The 19428-nt window shown below is 38.5% G+C and overlaps 1 protein-coding gene across 4 annotated transcripts; it reads right to left on the reverse strand.

Annotated features, from left to right (window-relative positions):
- Positions 1-284: 284 nt before the first annotated feature.
- Positions 285-19134, reverse strand: LOC131962167 (uncharacterized). Of its 4 annotated transcripts, none has more exons than XM_059327130.1 (11): positions 18697-19134; positions 15942-16229; positions 13539-14138; positions 11582-11779; positions 10325-10651; positions 8116-8183; positions 7884-7990; positions 7635-7778; positions 5693-5824; positions 3426-3695; positions 285-2857 (listed from the first exon to the last, which is right to left on the reverse strand). In XM_059327130.1, exons 2-11 carry the CDS (start codon positions 16088-16090, stop codon positions 2645-2647), a joined length of 2208 nt encoding a protein of 735 aa, XP_059183113.1. In that variant the 5' UTR covers positions 16091-16229; positions 18697-19134; the 3' UTR covers positions 285-2644. The 4 variants fall into 4 exon arrangements, with proteins under 4 accessions (XP_059183113.1, XP_059183112.1, XP_059183114.1 ...); XM_059327129.1 differs by having other exon boundaries at positions 15942-16232; XM_059327131.1 differs by having other exon boundaries at positions 15942-16277.
- Between the last annotated feature and the right edge of the window lie 294 nt (positions 19135-19428).

Genomic DNA, 19428 nt, shown 5'->3' on the forward strand with positions numbered 1-19428 from the left:
CCCCCCCCATCACAAAGCTTCATATTATTTTTTGTTTTACTGGTGGAAATAGGCTTATACTTATATATACATATATGGCTTATGCATGAACATTTATTTTGACAGAATAAATGGACATTATGTTTTGTATTTAATAAGTAAGTAACATGAATGTGTAGGACAACCTATCGGGTCAATTTAGAGCCAAAATAGGGTTAACTACATTTACTAAAATACCAGAAATTCAGAAATACTTACGTGAGGGGTAGTGCTGCTAAAAAAAAAAAGTACAGTCCACACCAGTCTCAGATTTAGAGCATAAGAAAATTCATTGTATTCAGCCATGTTTTACAGACGGATCTATGAGACCCCAAACAGACGAAATGTGTCATTTTCTGTAGCGTACTTCAGTTCAAATTCATATTTATACTTCTCATAAAATTAGGAAAAGCTGTAACAAGCTGATAAATTCAACCATAAAGACAAAAAAGAAGACTTTTACAAAAAAAAAACTTTCATTTTCAACAATTTTTATCTAAATGCCATCTGAAAATCTGACAGAGAAAGAACATTCCTGCAAATGCAATGTTTTTACTGTTAACAGATCACCTTCACCTGCTCTGGAATTAGGGCAAGAAAATGGCCTCTTATCACTAAACCAACATTCATTCTTATTGTGCATTATTTCTAAGGCAACATGGAGGACCAAGCGAGCGTTTACTACTGAATCCAGTGGCTGGTGGTTGGGACTGTTGCCAGTATCTGCAACAACATTGGCACGTTTCTCCCTTCAGAACAGCTTGGTTAAAGGCAACATGTTACACATTTAGTTTGACACACACACAGTTGCAAACACACACATACACAGACAATCACACCTCGGACACAGAGGCTGCGATTAAATCTTCCAGTCCTCCAATCGGGTGTGAGCTGTTGTTAAATCTGATGAATCAACAAATTCACTCATTTCACTTAATTTAAAACTTTTTTTGACACCATGTAAAATAATAAATTAATAAACAAATTAAAGTGCCCAAATTCCAGTGTAAACACCAAACAAGTAATCATTTTGGCAGCTCTGTTGTGTTTTCTTTAGGATTTTACAGAGAAAATTTTAAAACAAACAAAAAAAAAAAAAGGTTGCTCAGCAGACTTGGGCTTTTTTCCCCACCTGAAAGTCATAATGACACCTGCAAACTGATTTGGACTTAACTGAGATGATCCCGCAATATCAGATGCACATATATGTACAAGTAGAAAACTCTGTATACAGTACAGTGTGTACAGAAGTGTGTAAACCACATCTTGTACAGGGTCTCAAATCAGCATATTTTTAATCAGAAAAGAGCAACATTTTGGGAATCTACTTTTCTTCACAGGTTAGATTTGAAGATTGATGCCACTCAAATGTCTAAATATGAAGCTACATCAAGCATTACTTCAAACAGAGCTGGGCTAGCCGTGTCCCTGTTTGCAGTCTTTGTGCTAAGATAAGCATATGCTCGCTATAGTGTCATAATTAAAAGCTATAATATGTAACTTTTACGCATTAAAATGTCAAAAAACGACGAGACTAGAGTATTTTCAAACCCAGAGAAATGCAGAATTTTCAACAAGCCTCAGCACTGTTGGCTGCCAGAAGCTGTCATTAATTTCTCAGGTCTTTTTACCTAGTTTTTAAACTATTTTTTAACAGGATGAAGAATTTTAGCCATTATTAGTTATTAGAGAACAAGCTGAGCAAACGTTAGCTGCACTTCAGCTCGCAGCCTCTCCGGGACCTCCTGTCTCCACTGAACAGCCTTGGAGAAATGATGATTTGTAGAGCTTTAATCAGTGTTTTCAACTGGTTTTAATCAACCTGGTTGGTATGTTTTGAAGAGAAGGAGACCTTTGTGGACAATTTAAGTCTGGTAAAAACCTCCTGAATGATGACCACTGAAGGAGTCCTTACCAGGGGAAGCTGGCTGCTGATCAGTAAGGTTGGGCTGGTGTAAAAAAAGTCAGAACGCCAGCCTCAGCTCGACAGTGAATTTACACAGTCTGTCAGGCGGAAATGGTTCTGTTAGTCTGTTTATAAACAAACATAATATTATGTTAATCACTGTGTCATATTGCACCGTGATTGCGTCTGCTAACATAACTTTATTACCAGAGAACGTCTCTGTTTCTCTCTAGAAAGATAAAAGATTATGTCGTTCTTCCGAATAGATAAAATCAAAAATGCTAATGCGTCACAAGACATACTTTGACAGATAAATATACCTCAGCGATGATGCAATCATGATGTCTGCACAGGTTGTTGATGTCGAATGCTTTTTGGTTCGCCAGAACATTTCATACTAACAAATGCCAGTTTAGCCAGCATTAAATCAAACCAGTTTAAGCTTGTACACCAGACCGGAACAACTTGAATGAAGACAGCTCCCATGATCTCACGCTATTTCACGACGTCACCAAACTTTTGGTTGCCCTAGTGGCGGAAAATTACATATTGTGCCTTTAACCATCAGACATCAAAGGTATTGATCTTCTCGCCTAACTCAGTAAGAAGGCAAATGTCCCAAAATGTCGAACTATTCCTTTAATTGGCGTAAATCTATTCATCTTGATCGACCTGAGGAGTGTTTTGTTTGTACGGCAGGAGATTTCTCTGCAGCGGCGATCAGCTCGAGCTGAGCTGCTTGTGTAGTTCTTCTGCAGCTTCTACAACTGGCACATTGTAGTGGCGATCATCCTCTGTGACCAGGCACAAGGAGGGCCAGTCGTCCTTATGGTCATCCGGGTAGTAGGTGACAAACTCTTCTGTGTCCGCCTTGTACAGTCTGTAAACTTGAATGGTGCACTGCAAGGCGTAGCCCAGCAGGAACATCTCCACCTGCACAGAGCAGGGAGATAATGGCATGGTTACAGAGGGGCCCGGATACGAATGCACAATGTTTAATCAGCTGCTCAAGCACATTAGATTTATGGGTGGGGTTTTTTGTTTATGGGAACTCGGGACTCTGCTTTTATCAAAAGAGTGAAAATAACAATTACATCACTCAGCGGCTTTTTCCTCATGAAGCCTCCTCACCCCCGGGGCAGTAAAACAGAGCGTCTACGCCTCGAAAACAAAAAACAGGACAAGCGCCGGCATGTTTTACAGTTCAGGTCTCAGATTAGGAGAATGTTGCACGCCCCAAAATTATCTAACATTGGTTGTTGTTTTCATTGGTTTCCAGGAGTTACAGCAGTTTATTTAGCAGCAATGTATTCAAAAGAGTAAGAAAACCCAGCAGCTACTTTCTAGTAAGTGATGTTTACCATAAAAATGTTTATGTAGATGCCCCCTACATGCCAGGAAACTACTGCATGTAGCCAGTAAAACATGTCGTTAAATGCCTGTTCAAGTGTGCGGTTGGCTGGGGAACAAATAAAAAAAGGAAGCCCTGAGTTTCTCCTACCTGCTCCAGCCCGGCGCTGAGGCCCACGTGGCTGAGGTGGTTGGAGAGGAAGGAGCGCGGGCAGTCGGAGGAATCCCGAGCGAAGAGCAGCCAGCAGAAAAGTGGGACGTCTCCGCCGGCCTGCATGCAGCTGTGCAGCTCCACCGCTCTGCCCAGCATCAGCAGCTTGAGCGCCTCCAGCAGCCCCAGCTCCTCTTCTCCTCCCTGAAACGCCCGCTCGCACAGCTGCTGCCGCTCTGCAGCCGAGGAGCAGTCCACCGCCGCCTGCCACTGGAAACAAAATCGATGAAATTAATCAATGACGATTTTGACAAGCATCTAATCGTTGAAATAGTTTATCACGTACAAATGCCAAACATTTCTAGTTATAGCTGCACAAATGTGAGGACCTGCTACAGTTTCCCCCCCTTTGCTTTCAACCTCGTGCATCACAATCAACATTATAGTGTGATTTTTTTATTTTAGGTTGGAAGTTCTTTAATAACTCTCAAATGAATAGTAAGTGGCGTATTGTTCGTCGCTTTGGACAAAAGCATCAGCTAAATGACATGTAATGTAATGCAATTGTGTAGCCAAAATACAGACACTTTACAGACAAAACTGTCCAGACAGAAACCCAATTAAAACCACAATTTTTGGCTATGTAGTTTTTACTATTTGACTGCTGCAGTGTTTCATGCAATGCATCAAAATCTGTGTTCTTCCTCATCATGTGTGTACCCTATACTGTGACAAATATTCTCCCTACCATTTAGTATAAGGAAAACAATTTACTTTATACAGTAACAACAGTGGCATCATGTAAACAAACTGGTATTAAGGTGTTTAAATTATATATTATGCAAGCAAACTTCACTCAGCCACTTCATTAGGTACACCTGGTTGACTGCTCGTTGATGGTAATATCTAATCAGCTAATCACATGGCAGCAACTAAATGCATTTAGACATGTAGACATGGTGAAGATGAGCTGCTGAAGTTCAAAGGGAGCATCAGAATGAGGAAGAAAGGTCATTTAGGGGACTTTGAACGTGGGATTGTTGGTCTGAATATTTCACAAACTGCTGATCTAACAACCATCTCTGGGGTTTACAGAGAATGGTCCGAAATAGAGAAAATATACAGTGAGCCAAAATGCCTTGTTGATGCCAGAGGACAGAGGAGAATGGCCAGACGGGATGATAGAAAGGCAGCAGTAACTTGACCACACCGGCCACTGTATCAGGTACACACTTCACCTCATAAAGTGGCCGGTGAGTGTATATATACTCCCAGCTATCCTACTGACCCAGAGCAGCGTCTGTTAGTGGTTTTACACAACAACTCTCCAGACTGACTTTGCTTTTGGGGAAACGCCTTGATTTCAGTTCCCTCTGGTCTACGGTTAAAAAGTGTTAACGTCAGGGCTTTTATATAGAAAGGAAGAAGTAGATCTGTAATCTCAGTGTTCTTGTTTCATATTCCAAAAGTATACAACACAAAATTATTGGTTGACGCTTATACTCAAGGTGCGAAATCTCTGAAAAAATTACCTTTCCTGTGCAATATTCACGTTCTGAGTGAAAGTAGTCATGAAAAATACTAAAGTAGAGTTTAAAAAATATATTGATGTAAACGTTAATCGAATGAAGAAAAAAACATCCCTGGTGTGCAAAGGAGATAAAACTGTTATTTCCGGACAAAATAAGAACATCACAACAAAAATCTGTTTCATCAAACTGGGATTTGCTGGATTTCCATTTCCCCCATTCCCTACATAGCGCACATAGAAAGTAATATTTATGGCACCAGCAGAGACCAGAATAACAACACGAAGTCTGGAAAGTTTGGATTCCATCATGTCAGGAATAAAACCAGCACGCAGCTACCTTTACTAGAGCAGAAGCAGTCTGACTTTTAAAAAACGTGTGTGCAGTAAACACCAGGGTTCCTCACAAGCTATCGAATGGCAGTGACAGACTGTAAATCCTGCTCGTGGCTTCATAGCGTTACAGTAAAGAGGCACTATGGTTTTAACAGTTGAAACAGTTCCAGTCTGAGGCTCCATCAGTGTTACATGGCTGCATGTTGATGACACGGAGACGGAACAGAGCAGCATTTAGAAAGACCTCCCCTCTTTAACATATGGTAGCAATCACATCGAAAAAACCCAAATATCAATACCCTCAGTGTCCACGGATGGCATAAAAATAGTGCTGTGGTTTACTCGCTCTGTGCCTGTTTTTAAAAATACTTTCTCACTGTGTGCGAGTTTCTGCAGCCGGTACCTTATTCCGAAGAAGCTCCGTGTAGCCCTTCAGCTGCAGGGTGGCATCTCCTGTCCCATCTGGCTGCAGGCATTCTCCAGGAAATATCCACTCACTGATTAGACCTTCCTGGGCCTCAAGTTGCTTCCACAGCTGTAATTATAAAACACTCAGATGAGATTTCAACTGCAGTCCAATGAGCTGAAGCCATTGAAACATAAACACCAGAAAAAAGGTAGTCAGAATATATGAATATTTTTTGCCAGTGAGTCGATTAGATAATTGGCAGAAAGATAAGTGCAGCTATTCTGATAATCAATTTTTCATGCAAAAAATAACAGAAAATGCCATTTCCAGCCTCTCACATGTGGAGGTTTCCTGCATTATGTGATATTAAACTAAAAACATTTGCGTGTTGGACTGACAAAAGAAGACATTCAAAGACCTCATCGTGGACTTTGAGAAACTGGATGGACATTTTCACAATTTTTTTAAATTTTATAGAACAATTAATTGATTCGTACCCGTCAATAATGAAAACAATCATTAGTTGCCTCCCTAGAATGTTTAATTTTGTGGCTTTTCTGCATTTGCTGTGCTCTTATGGTCATGTCTACTGAATGGTTGAGTCTGTGATTGTTATCCAAAATACTTTTTAACTTTCTGAAAAGGGGAAAAAACAAAGCAATGATGGGAGGGGTGTATTTATTTACTCTTTGAAATTCAAATATTAGCAATTCCACCATCAACCGTCAAAGCTCTCCTCCAGGCTATTTACAATTTAAACCATGTTATTGTTTTTGCCTGTGACATGGAGCTGTAGACTAAGACTTCAAACACAATTTAATGTATTCAGCCATCAGGTGTTACTTTTATTTACAGTTCGTATTTACTATTTAAACAATATAAAGTTTACTTAGTTCTGACTTTTAGCTGCTACAATACAACAAATTGCTTGTTAAATACAAAAAAAATGCAATTACTTGAATTATTACTATTTATTTGACAAAGATTAAGACTTTGATTTTGCTTTTACTTGAAACATTTTAAAATATATTTCTGCTCATGCATCTTCTCTTTTTTTATTTATTTGCCATTATTTATTAGTCTTTATATATATATTATCATGCTTTACTTTATGTATTTTTTTTATCTAGCTTTATTACTTTTTATTGTTATTATTATTTACTTTGATTTTTATTTTAACTAACCTTTCTTTTTATTTATTTTATCTAATTCATTTGTAACCTGCCTCCAGTGTTTCCTCACTGCTCGACGTTGAGATGGGGCTTGCCCAGTTTGAGCTTTGGAATGGGATCAGGGGTGGAGAATTGTGTTTGGGCCGTGGTTGTTTGCTTGTTTTTATGTTTTATTATTATTCCTTTTTTATGTGGGGCACTTTGTGTTACATCTCTTTTGTATGAAAAGTGCTATACAGATAAAGTTTGATTGATTGAAATTAAACTCTGAACTGAAAACAAAATTTAAAAAAGAATGACAGTTACATTTTTAAAGTGCAGTTTTCTACGGATACCGTCTTTCAACTAACTCCAAAAATTCCTGAGTCTTGTCAATTGTCATGTCAATGTGTTTATCGCACGAGCGGAGATCATGATGACGATAAAGAGAAACAAGATATTGTGCAGCCATACAGGAATAATTAATATTAACTTATTATTTTACCTTGAAAGATCATTGTGGAGGTTCAAATAACAGACGCTAAAGAAATCTCGCTGATATTTGAGGCAGAAAAATGTTATACGGATACACATGGCTTTGTGTAGCCATCACTGGCAACATTTACTAACAATGTTGATGGTATATCTGGATCTATATCACTGTAAATAAACTGTTATGTGCTTCCTTAGAACATAACAGTTGACATGCATAGCAATGGTAATTAAGAGGCACCAGGCCGAGCAGCGCTCATCTGATGCCACCATCTGGTTCCGTGAATATTTACCATATTAATGTCCTCCTCCTGCAGCCAGGTGGGCAGCTGGGTGCTGTGGGAGAGCACCTGGAACAGCGTGGCTCTGAGGGCACAGTAGTTGTCCCCCCTCACTCTCCTCACGCTGCCAAAACTCTGGGACATCTCTTTATACCCCTGCAGCAGGAACACCACAGGAAGTCTCAATTAATGTGAAGAAAAACCCACAACAACTGGCTTTAATATGAAACACTTTCTCTCCCTGGAGCCACAGACTCTGACCTTTCTGATGAGAGCACTTTTGGCAGTGTTTCCTTTCCACTCTCTCTCACTGTAAGACAGAATATCCACCGCCAGGGCCAAACTGCATCTGTCCTCCACCTTTAAAACTGAGGAAGTGAAAGGGAGTGAGAAGGAAGTGATGGGCAAAACACAAAGGACTATTGTCTCAACTTTACATGACAAAATTAAAGTTGCGTTGTGTGAAATCTCTGATGCAATTTCTCGTACTGACATGTAGTTTCTGGTTTATTTGTTTGTGATGCGGACAGCTCCTCGGCTCCTCTGTACAGGTCTTCTTCACTGAAAAGGAAAAAAACAAAACTATTAGAACAATACTTAAAGCTGGCAATGATTTATATGTTGCATTCAACACCACTCAAATGCACAATGAACTGATCCGACTTACAAGTACTTTTGTGTATACAAAGCCTGATATCTTAATCCAATTAAGCCAAAGAGCTTAATTGTTGCCACAAAACTATTTGAAACGCATCGATGATTTACACTGTTGCACTGAGTGACATGCTCCTTCATTTCACTGCACATGGTGTAGTGTAGTTTATTTTGAGTTAATCCCACATACACGTTCTGCTGTTGTAAATACTCACAAGTACCAAATTAGTATTAATCCACAGCTCAAAATAGTCCTCAAAGAATACACTATTCAGTGCTGTTAAGGAATGTTGGCTAAAAAACACAGAGTGCAGCTATTTTAAGAAATAACTTGAGCCCTGAAAAAAAGAAAATATGCTGCATGTTTGTAGCCCCGTTTAAAGAGTTACCTCCCCCATAGGAAGAAATAGCCACTATAGGACTTTTTTTTATTAATTGAGGATCGATAAAAGCGGTTAAAACTCTCCAAAATACCAAATTAAGCAACTAAAGACCCTGAGAACAACATGGTACAACAAAAATGGTATCAAAAACTTTTGACTTTTCTGCAAGAATTGCATTTGTTGCTTCTATTCTGGAGAATAACTTGGTCTTAAATTCAATTTTAAAAATGATATAAATAATTAGTATATATAAACATATTTTTAAAATGTATAATATATATGCATCTATTTTTTATTTCACAAATATACTGCATGTTTTTAGCCCATGTTTATGTAAATAAATATGTCTCCAAAAAGAATGAATGAGCACCACTATACCACTTGGTGTTTTACCTTGTTTTTTAATTTAATAATTGATTAAAAAAATAAAATGAAATACCAGATGACCTTAGAGAAACAACATAGAAAAAAACATGCTATAACTTGGCATCATAAACTTTGAGGATTTCTGCAAAAATTTAATTTTGGGGCTTCTAGAAAAACAACTTTGTCTCAGAAAAACAAAAACAAAAGAAAAGTGCATGTTTGTAGCCACTGTTTAAAGAGTTACAACCCCAATAGGAACGCTTGAGTGCCACAGGGGAGAAAAGTCAAAGTATGGAGAAAGTGGTTTAGGTCAGAAGCTCTTCTAGCTGTTGAAGAGGGGGATGGTTCAGGGCCTGTAGATCACTCACCAGGGAGGTAAATAAGAGGGTTGAATATATTTATAGAACTACCAATTGTTGACATCAAGTTGTTTGTGTGTGCATGTGTGTGTGTGTTCATGCAGTGTATATAAGTAAGTACATGTTACAACTCTTCTGTAGGTGCATGCAGGTCTACATACGTGCTTGTGCATACATACAAATGAATGTTAAAGTATATATGTCTGAGATTATTTTCATGCCAGGTTAAACGTTTTGTATATGCAGAATGAATCAATTTAAGTCAAACTACTTAAAAACTATATCGGAATATGTCCACTTGAATTACTAAAAAGTTGCTCACAATAAAAAGAAAAAGTTTTTGACATTTGTTGTCAATAAAGAAATGTATAATGTATCTATCCTTTAAACTCACAATACACTGAAAACTATTCTGCAATTTCATAATATTCTAATGTTTGGGGGCAAGTAATTTCAGTTGTTATTTAAAGGTGTGTGTGTGTATATATATATATATATAAATATTCATGAGGGGTTGATGCTTTCGTATCCCATTAATAAAAACACTTTCACTAACAGACAAGAAAAGAAAATGATTATTATGTTAATGTATGTGTGTATTGTATGTTTGTTTTTTGTTTTTTTACAAATTTACAGAAAAACATTAAAAAACCATTATAATTTGTCACTTTTCATGTTTTTGTACACATTTAGTGGCGTAGTAGAATGCACAAACAGAAATGAAAAAAAAAACATTGTGTGTGTGATCCTGCAAAGCTAAACAACAAACACAATGCACTAAGTGAACATTGACGCACAGTTGATAAACAGATCCTCCCCCAGTCGTACCTCAACATCCTGTTCCAGCACACAGCCGTTATTGGTATTACACTCAGTCTGTCAACGGCCAACTAACATGTGATGTCGTGTTTACTCGGTGAACTAAAGGATGATCACAAACCTGTTCTGCAGGCCGTCTTCAACAGCGTCCTCCTTCTCTAGCATCTCGTCAGCCTTTACATCAGTGGTGGTGGTCGTGCCCCCTGCCGGCTGCTCCTCTTTTCCACTTTCCTCCTGAACCTCCTCATCTCTCCCAGGAGCGTTCTCCGCCTCCTCCTCCTTCAGCTCATCCTCCTCCTTCGTTTTGGGAACATTTCCATCTTTGTCCTGTCCTTTCAGCGTGATTTCCTCCCCAATATCCTGTTTGATGATCTCAGAGGAAGTGACCTCCTTAGAGCTTGTAGTTATGCCCTCGAGTTCTGGCTGTGCATCCTTATCGGACTTTGAGCTGGAGAGAGAATATATATTTGGTACTTCCTGCTCTATATATAAACAGCCATGGAAAAATTATTAGACCACCCTTGATTTCTCCCTTTTCTTCTTCATTTTAATCCCTGGTACAGCTAAAGGTGCATTTGTTTGGACAGAGTTTGATTTAAGAGCTGATATCTAGCCTTTTTCCATGGTTTTCTTGATAACTAAAACCATTATCAAGAAAACCATGGAAAATGGCTGAAATATGATGGAACACATTGGGAAAACAAAACAAAAATGTGTTAAACAAGAATGTGTTTTATATTTTATATTATTCAAAGTAGCCACCAGACGGAAAGAAATTCCACTAATTAACTCTTGACAAGGCGCACCTGTTAACTGAAAACAATTTCAGGTGAGCAGCTCATGAAGCTGACAGAGAATAACAGAAGTGTGCAAAGCAATCAAAGCAAAATGTGGCTACTCTGAAGAATCTAAAATATAAAACATATTCTGGTTTGTTTAACACTTTTTTTAACTTAATAATTCCTTATGTTTTCTTTCATAGTTTGGATATCGTCTGTAATGATCTACAATGTTGAACATAATAAAAAATAAAGAAAAACCATTGAATGAGAAGTTATGTTCAAACTTTTGACTGGTACTGTATATTTTTAAAAAAAGTTTACTTTTTATGAAACAAACTCAAATTATAGAAAGTTTTAAATGTGCCACTTAAATGCCATTTTAAAATCATGAAACGTGTACTTAGTTGTAGAAATATTATGGGGGAAAAAAAGATATATATAAATAAAAACAGAAGACTATTTGTGTGCAACAGACACACCAAGCTGTGGTGTCTATACGCCCCCTTGTGGTCAGAAGGAGGCTCTCAAAAACAAAAGTGCTCAGTTTTTGTAAACAAGTGTCTTGTTTTGAAGTCACAAACTCTGAACCCGCTCACCTCTCGCTGGCGTCTGTCGGGGCTGTGGTCTCTGGCTCGCTGACACATTTGGCGGCGTCTCTTTCCTCACCGCTGTGGTCGAGCCCTGTGGGCTCCGGTCCAGGAGAAGACTCACAGACATCACGGCTGTTTACGACTTCAGGATGGACCTCCTCGCACACTGAAGAATTTCTATTCTCTGAATCATCAGATGCAGCACTGAGCACAGGATGACAGGAGGAGATTTTAATTAATGTACAGCAGCGAGGCTCAGTGTGCTGATACACACCACTGATTGCACAGAAGAGGGGTCGTGCGTTATGAATAGAATCTTTTATCACAGCATATATTTATTATTCATTTCAGCCTTATCACCAGGAAAAAGCCTGCCCGGTGCCCTCAGAGAAGGGCAATCTTATTTACTTATGAGGGCAAGTTATTAATAACACTGATTGCATCAAACAGTCGACCACCCATCTTTTCTTCCTCTCTTTCTCTCAAATACACGTGTGAGCAGTGCATCCAAAGTGTGGTTTCAGCTCAGCCCGCAGCATGCCGAAAAAATGTTAAATCCTGGAACTGTGCACTCCATTCTTCTTCTACACTATGCAGCCAAACAGACGGCTAAAAAAAAGACAGTATAGACCTTCAGATGAGGCCATTATTTTGCTGAAGTTTGTTATCGTTAACATGTGAAGGATGCACTGTTTGTATGTGAGAGACAAAGAGAGAGAGACAGAAAGTTAACATGTTTTGCTGCTCAACAATTTTTTTAATCTATTCAACAGATATTATCAGTATCGGTGTATATGCGGTCATATATGTGCTCACTCTTTCCTACAGAGCATTGAACGATCTGGCCTTGGCATATGTGACTGAGCTAGTTCACCCATATCCCTCTGCTCGCTCCCTCAGATCAAACTCGTAAACGTATTGTCTGTCCAACGCACCTGCCTTAGGACGCGGGGTGATGGAGCCTTTGAATCCATAGCACCCAAACGTTGGAACGCTCTGCCCGCATCCTTACGGTCTGTGGTGTCTGTGGATTGTTTTAATTGTCAGATAAAGGCATATCTGTTTAGACAGGCATTTAGTTGTATGTGCCTGGTCAACTAGACGTCTAGGCTTTAATTGTGTCTTTTCTGTTGTATTATGTTTTTCTGTGTTTGCCTGTATGTTGTTTTATGCCCTTGTAAAGCACTTTGTTACTTTCTGCCTGTGAAAAACGCTTTATTAATAAAATGTACTTAATTACTTACTGTTATGAAAACGTTTTTACATAATATATAATGCAGAAAATGTTGCTTGGTGATTCAGATGCTGTTAGCGATTAACTTTTGTATTCTTTTTTTCCCATAGTCAGCAACTTACACTGTAATTATGTTTATTTAGCCACTTGTTTTATTCCCATTTATTCTTTACTTTCTCAGTTATCATTTATAGAATTGGTTGACAATGTAAAACATAGTTTGTATGATGGATAGATTAAGATTAATTACTTTATTAGTCCCACAATGGGGAAATTCAACCTCTGCATTTAACCCATCCTTTTTTTTACACACAAGTGAACACACCAGCTGTGAAGGGCGGTTAGGTGCCTTGACCTGTCGGCCCGGGGATTCGAACTGGCAACTCTCCAGTCAGATTCCTAACCTCTAGGCCACGGACTGCACTGTGTAACAATGTTAAATACAATTTAATACATTTTTGTCTTTGAGAAAGTAGCTCTCTGGGTACAAATCGGTGCACAATCCATATAAAAAATATAATATAATAACCATATTGATTATTGATTAATTTTACCCCTCTAAAATCGGTATCAGCATTGGTCTCAAAATAGCACATCGGTCGGGCTCTAAAAAAAACTGTTTCAGGAGGTGCTGGCATTAAAAAAAAAAAAAATCAGACCTGTGTATCACTTTCCACTATCCAAAACAGCAGCAGAATCAGAAGCCGTCTGTCGTGTCATGTCACTCACCAGTTGGGAGACTCTTTGTCTTTCTCCTGACCGACCGCAGGGATGGACGACACCTGACCAGCTGCTGCAGAGAGCTGAGGGTTTGGCACCGGTAACTCTCCTTTGTTTTGAGAGAATACCTCTGATGGCTCGGCTACAGCGTCTCCACCAGGGACGTTGCAGCCTGCTTCATCTTTATCCCGAGTAGTGTCCAGCGTAACATGCTCTCCTGCTGGGTTTGTCTCAGTTTGGGTTTCAGGGCAAACTGCTGCTGCTGTCAGTGAGCTGCTGTCTGGAATTTTGTCCTGCACCGAGGCTGGAGTTTCTTCTTCTGGTGCCTCATTTGTTGGTGTAAAAACCTCCCAATCAGCCGTGGCTTGTTCTTTCGGCAGAGAGTTAAAAGTGCATTGCAGGAGTTCAGCAGGATGCTCCTTCACGTCTTCCTCTTGTGCTCTAGTGGGGTTTTCTTTAAGCTTGCCGGGAGAAGGCGTTGCTGTTTGTTTGGCCTCCTTCTGCAAGGGTCCATTCTCCTGAGTGTTGTTGGGCTCCTTCTCTGCAATGCCAGGACTCTGCTTCACCTGCACGGCCTCCTGCACCTTTATATTGGCCTCAGACATTTTCCTGAGTGACAGGAAAAAAGAGAGCATGATCGATGTCACATCACACAACAAAAACCTCCCTCAAACCTTCAATTCAAACCCTTAAACTCAGAAGCAGCTTGTGCTGTAGCTGTCTCATTAACAGGAAGCCAGAGTAGCTGTGTGATCACGGATAAAATTTTGCTGCAAGATATTTTTATGTAATGTAGGTGGTGATTCTGGGGAATCACAAGAGTCATCTTAATGCATTATCTTTGCACGAGCTACAACCTTTAAGAGCTGGAAGTCCCCTCACTCCATTTGTGACCTGAAAACTCCCGAGGTTACTATAACACACCCTACGCAAACTTTAGAGGGGAAACCTAATTTTTATTACCGTTATCCAGATCACATCTTTAAAGGGAATTTCATGATCTCTCATGAACTTAGTTTCAGTGTTTAAAGTCTGGGTAGAAAGGTCATTGGCCTGTGTAGACTGCCTTTGTGGGATTTACAAGGGAATATCTTAATCTTAAATGTCGTAAACTTCCTTTACTGAATCAATACTGACATTTGCTATGATCTCAGTCTGAAACAATTTAGAGGGAAAAGCTTAAAATGGGTCATAAAGTCAGCGATATAAATTTAAATGGTGTTTGCCAAAATTTTGTCAGAGCCAAATAAAAAAAGCTCAGGTCATCCGACTGGATGTTTGTTTTTGTCCCATGCTGCAGATGTCACAACATGCTGCTTCCTACCAAAATAAAAAACCCACCATGGTTATTTCAACATATTTTTAAATGTAAATGAGAATAATTATGCAAAAGGATTAATTTACTCAACCATTGCTATATTGCAAAAAGGACCTCTGCATCACATTTTTTCACCTGCAAGATCGTCTGAGAGCAGTGACACAGACAAGATGATGAAACAGTTGATTTGCACAATCAAATCATTCCTGCACAAACTGTCAGAAACTGTCTCAGTGAACCAAATCTACATCCTCAGCCATGATCACGCCTGATCTGACATGCTCACCGTTGAGGAAGTCTGACACTTTGGAGAAGAGTTCTCTTCACAGACCAAAAAATTTTAATCCATCGCCCTAGTGATGACCTTCAGAGTTCACAGTACCAAACAAATGTCTTTTATTTAAGAGAAAACTGCACTTTAGAGAGGCCTTTTGTTGTTTCCAGGCCAGGGCACACCTGTGTAACAATCAAGCCGTTTAATCAGTATGTTGATTTGTGACACCTGTCAGCTGGACGATTAACTTGTGTGCTCACTAACATGGCAAATTTGTGTAAAAAAAAGAAGAGAATTCTTAATGAGTGCATACAAGGTTTGTACAGCTTTTAATAGTAAAATTCAAACAATTTCAAGACAAATCAGAAATTTCCAGACTAAAAGTCTCAAATTGTTAAATGCAACTGAAAAAAAAAGTTCACAGAATTCATTTATACACACAACAATCAATGTATATTATCACTTTGTTTATTTTTACCAGCTTTTAATATTAACTTTGATTGTAAGACTTGATCAGGATTATTTAATAGTTTGCTCATTTCCAGAGTAACTAATGGAGACAGCTTGAAGAAAGGATTGTTGCATTTCAAATATTAAAAGATTTTTAGTTTACATGCGTGATTGTGTCCATACAGCACCAATTAATGTTGAAAATCAAGCATTTTTTAAAGAATTATAACCAAATTTAAGTATACTTCTACATATTTTTAGACTTTGTACAAACCTGTGCATAAAACAAAATCTGAGATCTTTTATTTCAACTCTTGATAAATGGGAGCAAATACAATATGCTAGTGTATTTCTGTACTGGTTCTCTCACCTGATGTCATCATCTCCGTCAGGACCACAGGTGCCCCCCACAGCTGTGTCACCTGCGGGCGCCGCGGCCTTCCCATCATCTTTCAGCAAACCGCTTCTTTCCTCCGCACTGCCACAGGGACTCTCAGTGCGACAGCAACTGTTCCCCATCTGCTCGCTCCCTCTGCTCGGGAGGTCAGACAGGTCGTAGTCTGAACGGTGACCTCGGGCCCAAAACCAACCGCAAGCGACCGGATGAGTCGCTGAAGCCTGAAGATTTCAGGAGTCCATCGTGACGCGGGTCAAGCTGCTGCTAAAGACAGGAAGCGACCGGGTTTATGTCTCGTTACGGAGTTATCTAAAAATATAAAAATGAAATCACTTAAAAAATAAACTACGTTTTACTAAAGTACATTTACTCAAGTGCATCTCTGAGGATCTTTTACTTCAGTGTTTATATTTTATATGACTTTTTACTTCTACTTCACTAGACTTCACAGATAAATACTGTGCTTTTTACTTCACTACAGCTGAGAGTTTATGTTACTTCTTAGATTATAATTCTTTATCCCCTTCCTGTCCTGAGAAAATCATGTATCATTTTCTTGACTAATCGAAGAGTTGTTGGGTCTCAAATGCAGGAAAATGGTGGAAATGTCATTAAAAAAAAATCATTCAGTTTACTGTCAGAGAGGAGTAAAAAACCCTGAAGATATGCACATTTAAAAAGCTGAAATCAGAGAGTTTTGACCCTAGAAAATTACTGAAACCGGTTAATTGATAATCAAAATAATTGGCAATTAATTTAATAGACAAGAATTTATTAATCATTTAATCTTTGCAGCTCTACTCACGATTTTGTTGATTTTGACTCAAATAAACAAAAGGATGAAGTGTTCCTTTATGTGTTGCGAAAATTATCCTACTTCTGTAGCTAAACAAAAAATATTTAAAATAAAATAAAAACTTTAAATATCAGCTGGAGATTGCATTGGCACAGTGTTAAAAACAGGAACAGAAACCCGTTTTTCATAATAAGTTGACCTTTGCAGAGATACATGGTTCTCACAGGAAAGCCATGCAACAAACAAATGATGATCTTACAGAATATGACGCATTACAAACACAAAATTAAACATCTACAGCAGAAAAATGCAACATTAACATTATGCAGAAGTAATATTGCTAAGAAGGGCTGTGCCATTTCATATAGTTCATGATCTTTTTTAATATATAAAATTGTGATGATGGTAATATCCCGACTTATTGATGTAATGACGTCAAACCCTTATGCACAGCAACACCATTTTTTCCCCTATTTATCATCTGATCAGATGCACTTTAGATCTGTGCTTTATTTTATTTTATTGTACCATTTATGTATTATGCAGAACCTAAATCTCACCCCAAGTTACTATTATTTACAAACTAAAGAACAAAGAGATACAGAGAGTATTTGAAGACTGTTCTTTGAAAGAGCTGTTTACTGCACAATGAGTACATTTACTTATGATACTAATAAGTTTTATGCTGATAATATTTACACATCAAACTGTTTAACACCAACATGACAAAATGTAGCACTGCCCATATGTCACTCCACTGTTTTTTACATTATACTGCTTAAATCTGCAGATATAATTGTATATAATTATACTTATTGTCAATATTACAAAATAGCAGCCATGTAAGTATTATATAATGTCTTATGTTTTTTCTGTATCTTAAGTTGCTGCAACAACTGAGTGATAAATTAAGTCATATCTTATCTCTTACTTTGTAATGTCCTATTAAGGAGTTATATTTATTTGGATTATGTCCACAGTGCTCAATATTTGTACATATCTATTTATTTTCAGATTTATTTCTGTAATTTCATATTCTATTTGTACATATTTCTATTTTCTTAAGACTTGTTGCATTAGTATTTGAAGTTATTTGTTGTATATTTAGTGTGGCTAATCTTTACTTTATTAACAGACATACTTATTTCTATTTCTTATGCAGCAGCAACTCTAATAAAGCACTTTCCCCAAGGGATCATCCCAGTAAAGTATTTCTGATATTAACAATACTTGGTTAGCCCTATCTAAATACAAAGAGGGCACATTTAGCATGCAACGCCTATGTGAAATACAGCATGTGGTTACAGCATTACCACACCTTTGCAGTGGCATTACAGCTGAACTTCTAGTCACAGTATTTGTTGTAACACCTGCTACCACGTTTCACTGTTTATATCAGGGATGGGCAACTGGAGGCCCGGGGGGCGCGGACGGCCCGCACCCTCACTTGAAGTGGCCCTCAGTACAAGTACATGCATCTGAGCATGAAATCTTAAAAGTGCAGTGTAAAAACGCACAAAATTACTTCTTGCAATTAATGTTGCTCTGCTGTTCTTGAACTGAAAAAAAAAAGACATCACAGTAAGTGGTTCTTTTTTATTTGCTTCAAACCTTTTGTATTCCTATTTATACTGTTTATACGTGTATTTGAGCATGAAATATGTTAAGTTACTGCACTGTAAACATATTTAAAATTGCAGTTTCATCATATCTGGTGAAGTGCACGGTCCTATATGTGGCCCTGTGGTAGTGTCGATGAAATGTGGCCCCCTCCAGCATTTAAGTAGCCCTTCCCTGGTTTATATTCAGTTTAAAATTTGCTTAAACCACAGCTACACCCCATTGTTAATGTCAACACAATACAGGGAAGCAGCGACAATGACAGCACATTCAGCTGTCACTGCCCCATTAATAATAACACATAAAACATACCTCGGTTGAGTTTAATCAGAGATAAACTCCGCAGGCTTTGCAACCACGTAGCTCCGATTCCCGTTTCACTTTTGGTTAGCTGGAAAACAAGTTAGCTAGCCAGCTAGCCGAAATAAACTTAAAATATAAACATGCGCGACTAAATACCGACCGCCACTCATGAGAATCACTGCTGCCACGCTGGTTACCTTCTACACTCGCTGGAACATTGTCGTTTACCTCGCTACATGTCATAAATTACCGGTATTTGCTGTATTTTGTGGGGAACATCTGTTGGTACGGACCCTTAGCTTAGCCGGAGCAGCAGGTCACGGCTCGGTCCGAGCGCATGACGTCATACTCATGTGCGCCGAGAGGTTTGCTGCGTTCAGGTGCTGCTCGGAAATTGGAGACTCCACGTTAAAACCTGCGTATTCAAGGAGAACTCGTCTCTACTCCCCCTGCATTTTTTTTACTGGAATAAGTTTGTCCCAAACATAGATTAGAAAAAAGTCTGGTCCCTACCCCAAAAGTTTATTTTAACTAATAAAACTAAGGAAGTGTCATTTAAACTGCTACATAGATTTTACCTCACGAAAGTGCTGTTGCATAAGTTTAAAGTTGACATTGAGGTGGAATGTGGTTTTTGTGATCTGCACCCAGAAACTATCTCACATTTAATTTGGTCTTGTAAATTTACATACAACTCTAGAAGGACATTGTCTTCCTTTGTTAACAGTATTATGCATTATA

The sequence above is a fragment of the Centropristis striata genome, chromosome 23 (genome assembly GCF_030273125.1).
Source record: "Centropristis striata isolate RG_2023a ecotype Rhode Island chromosome 23, C.striata_1.0, whole genome shotgun sequence".
Lineage (NCBI taxonomy): Eukaryota > Metazoa > Chordata > Actinopteri > Perciformes > Serranidae > Centropristis > Centropristis striata.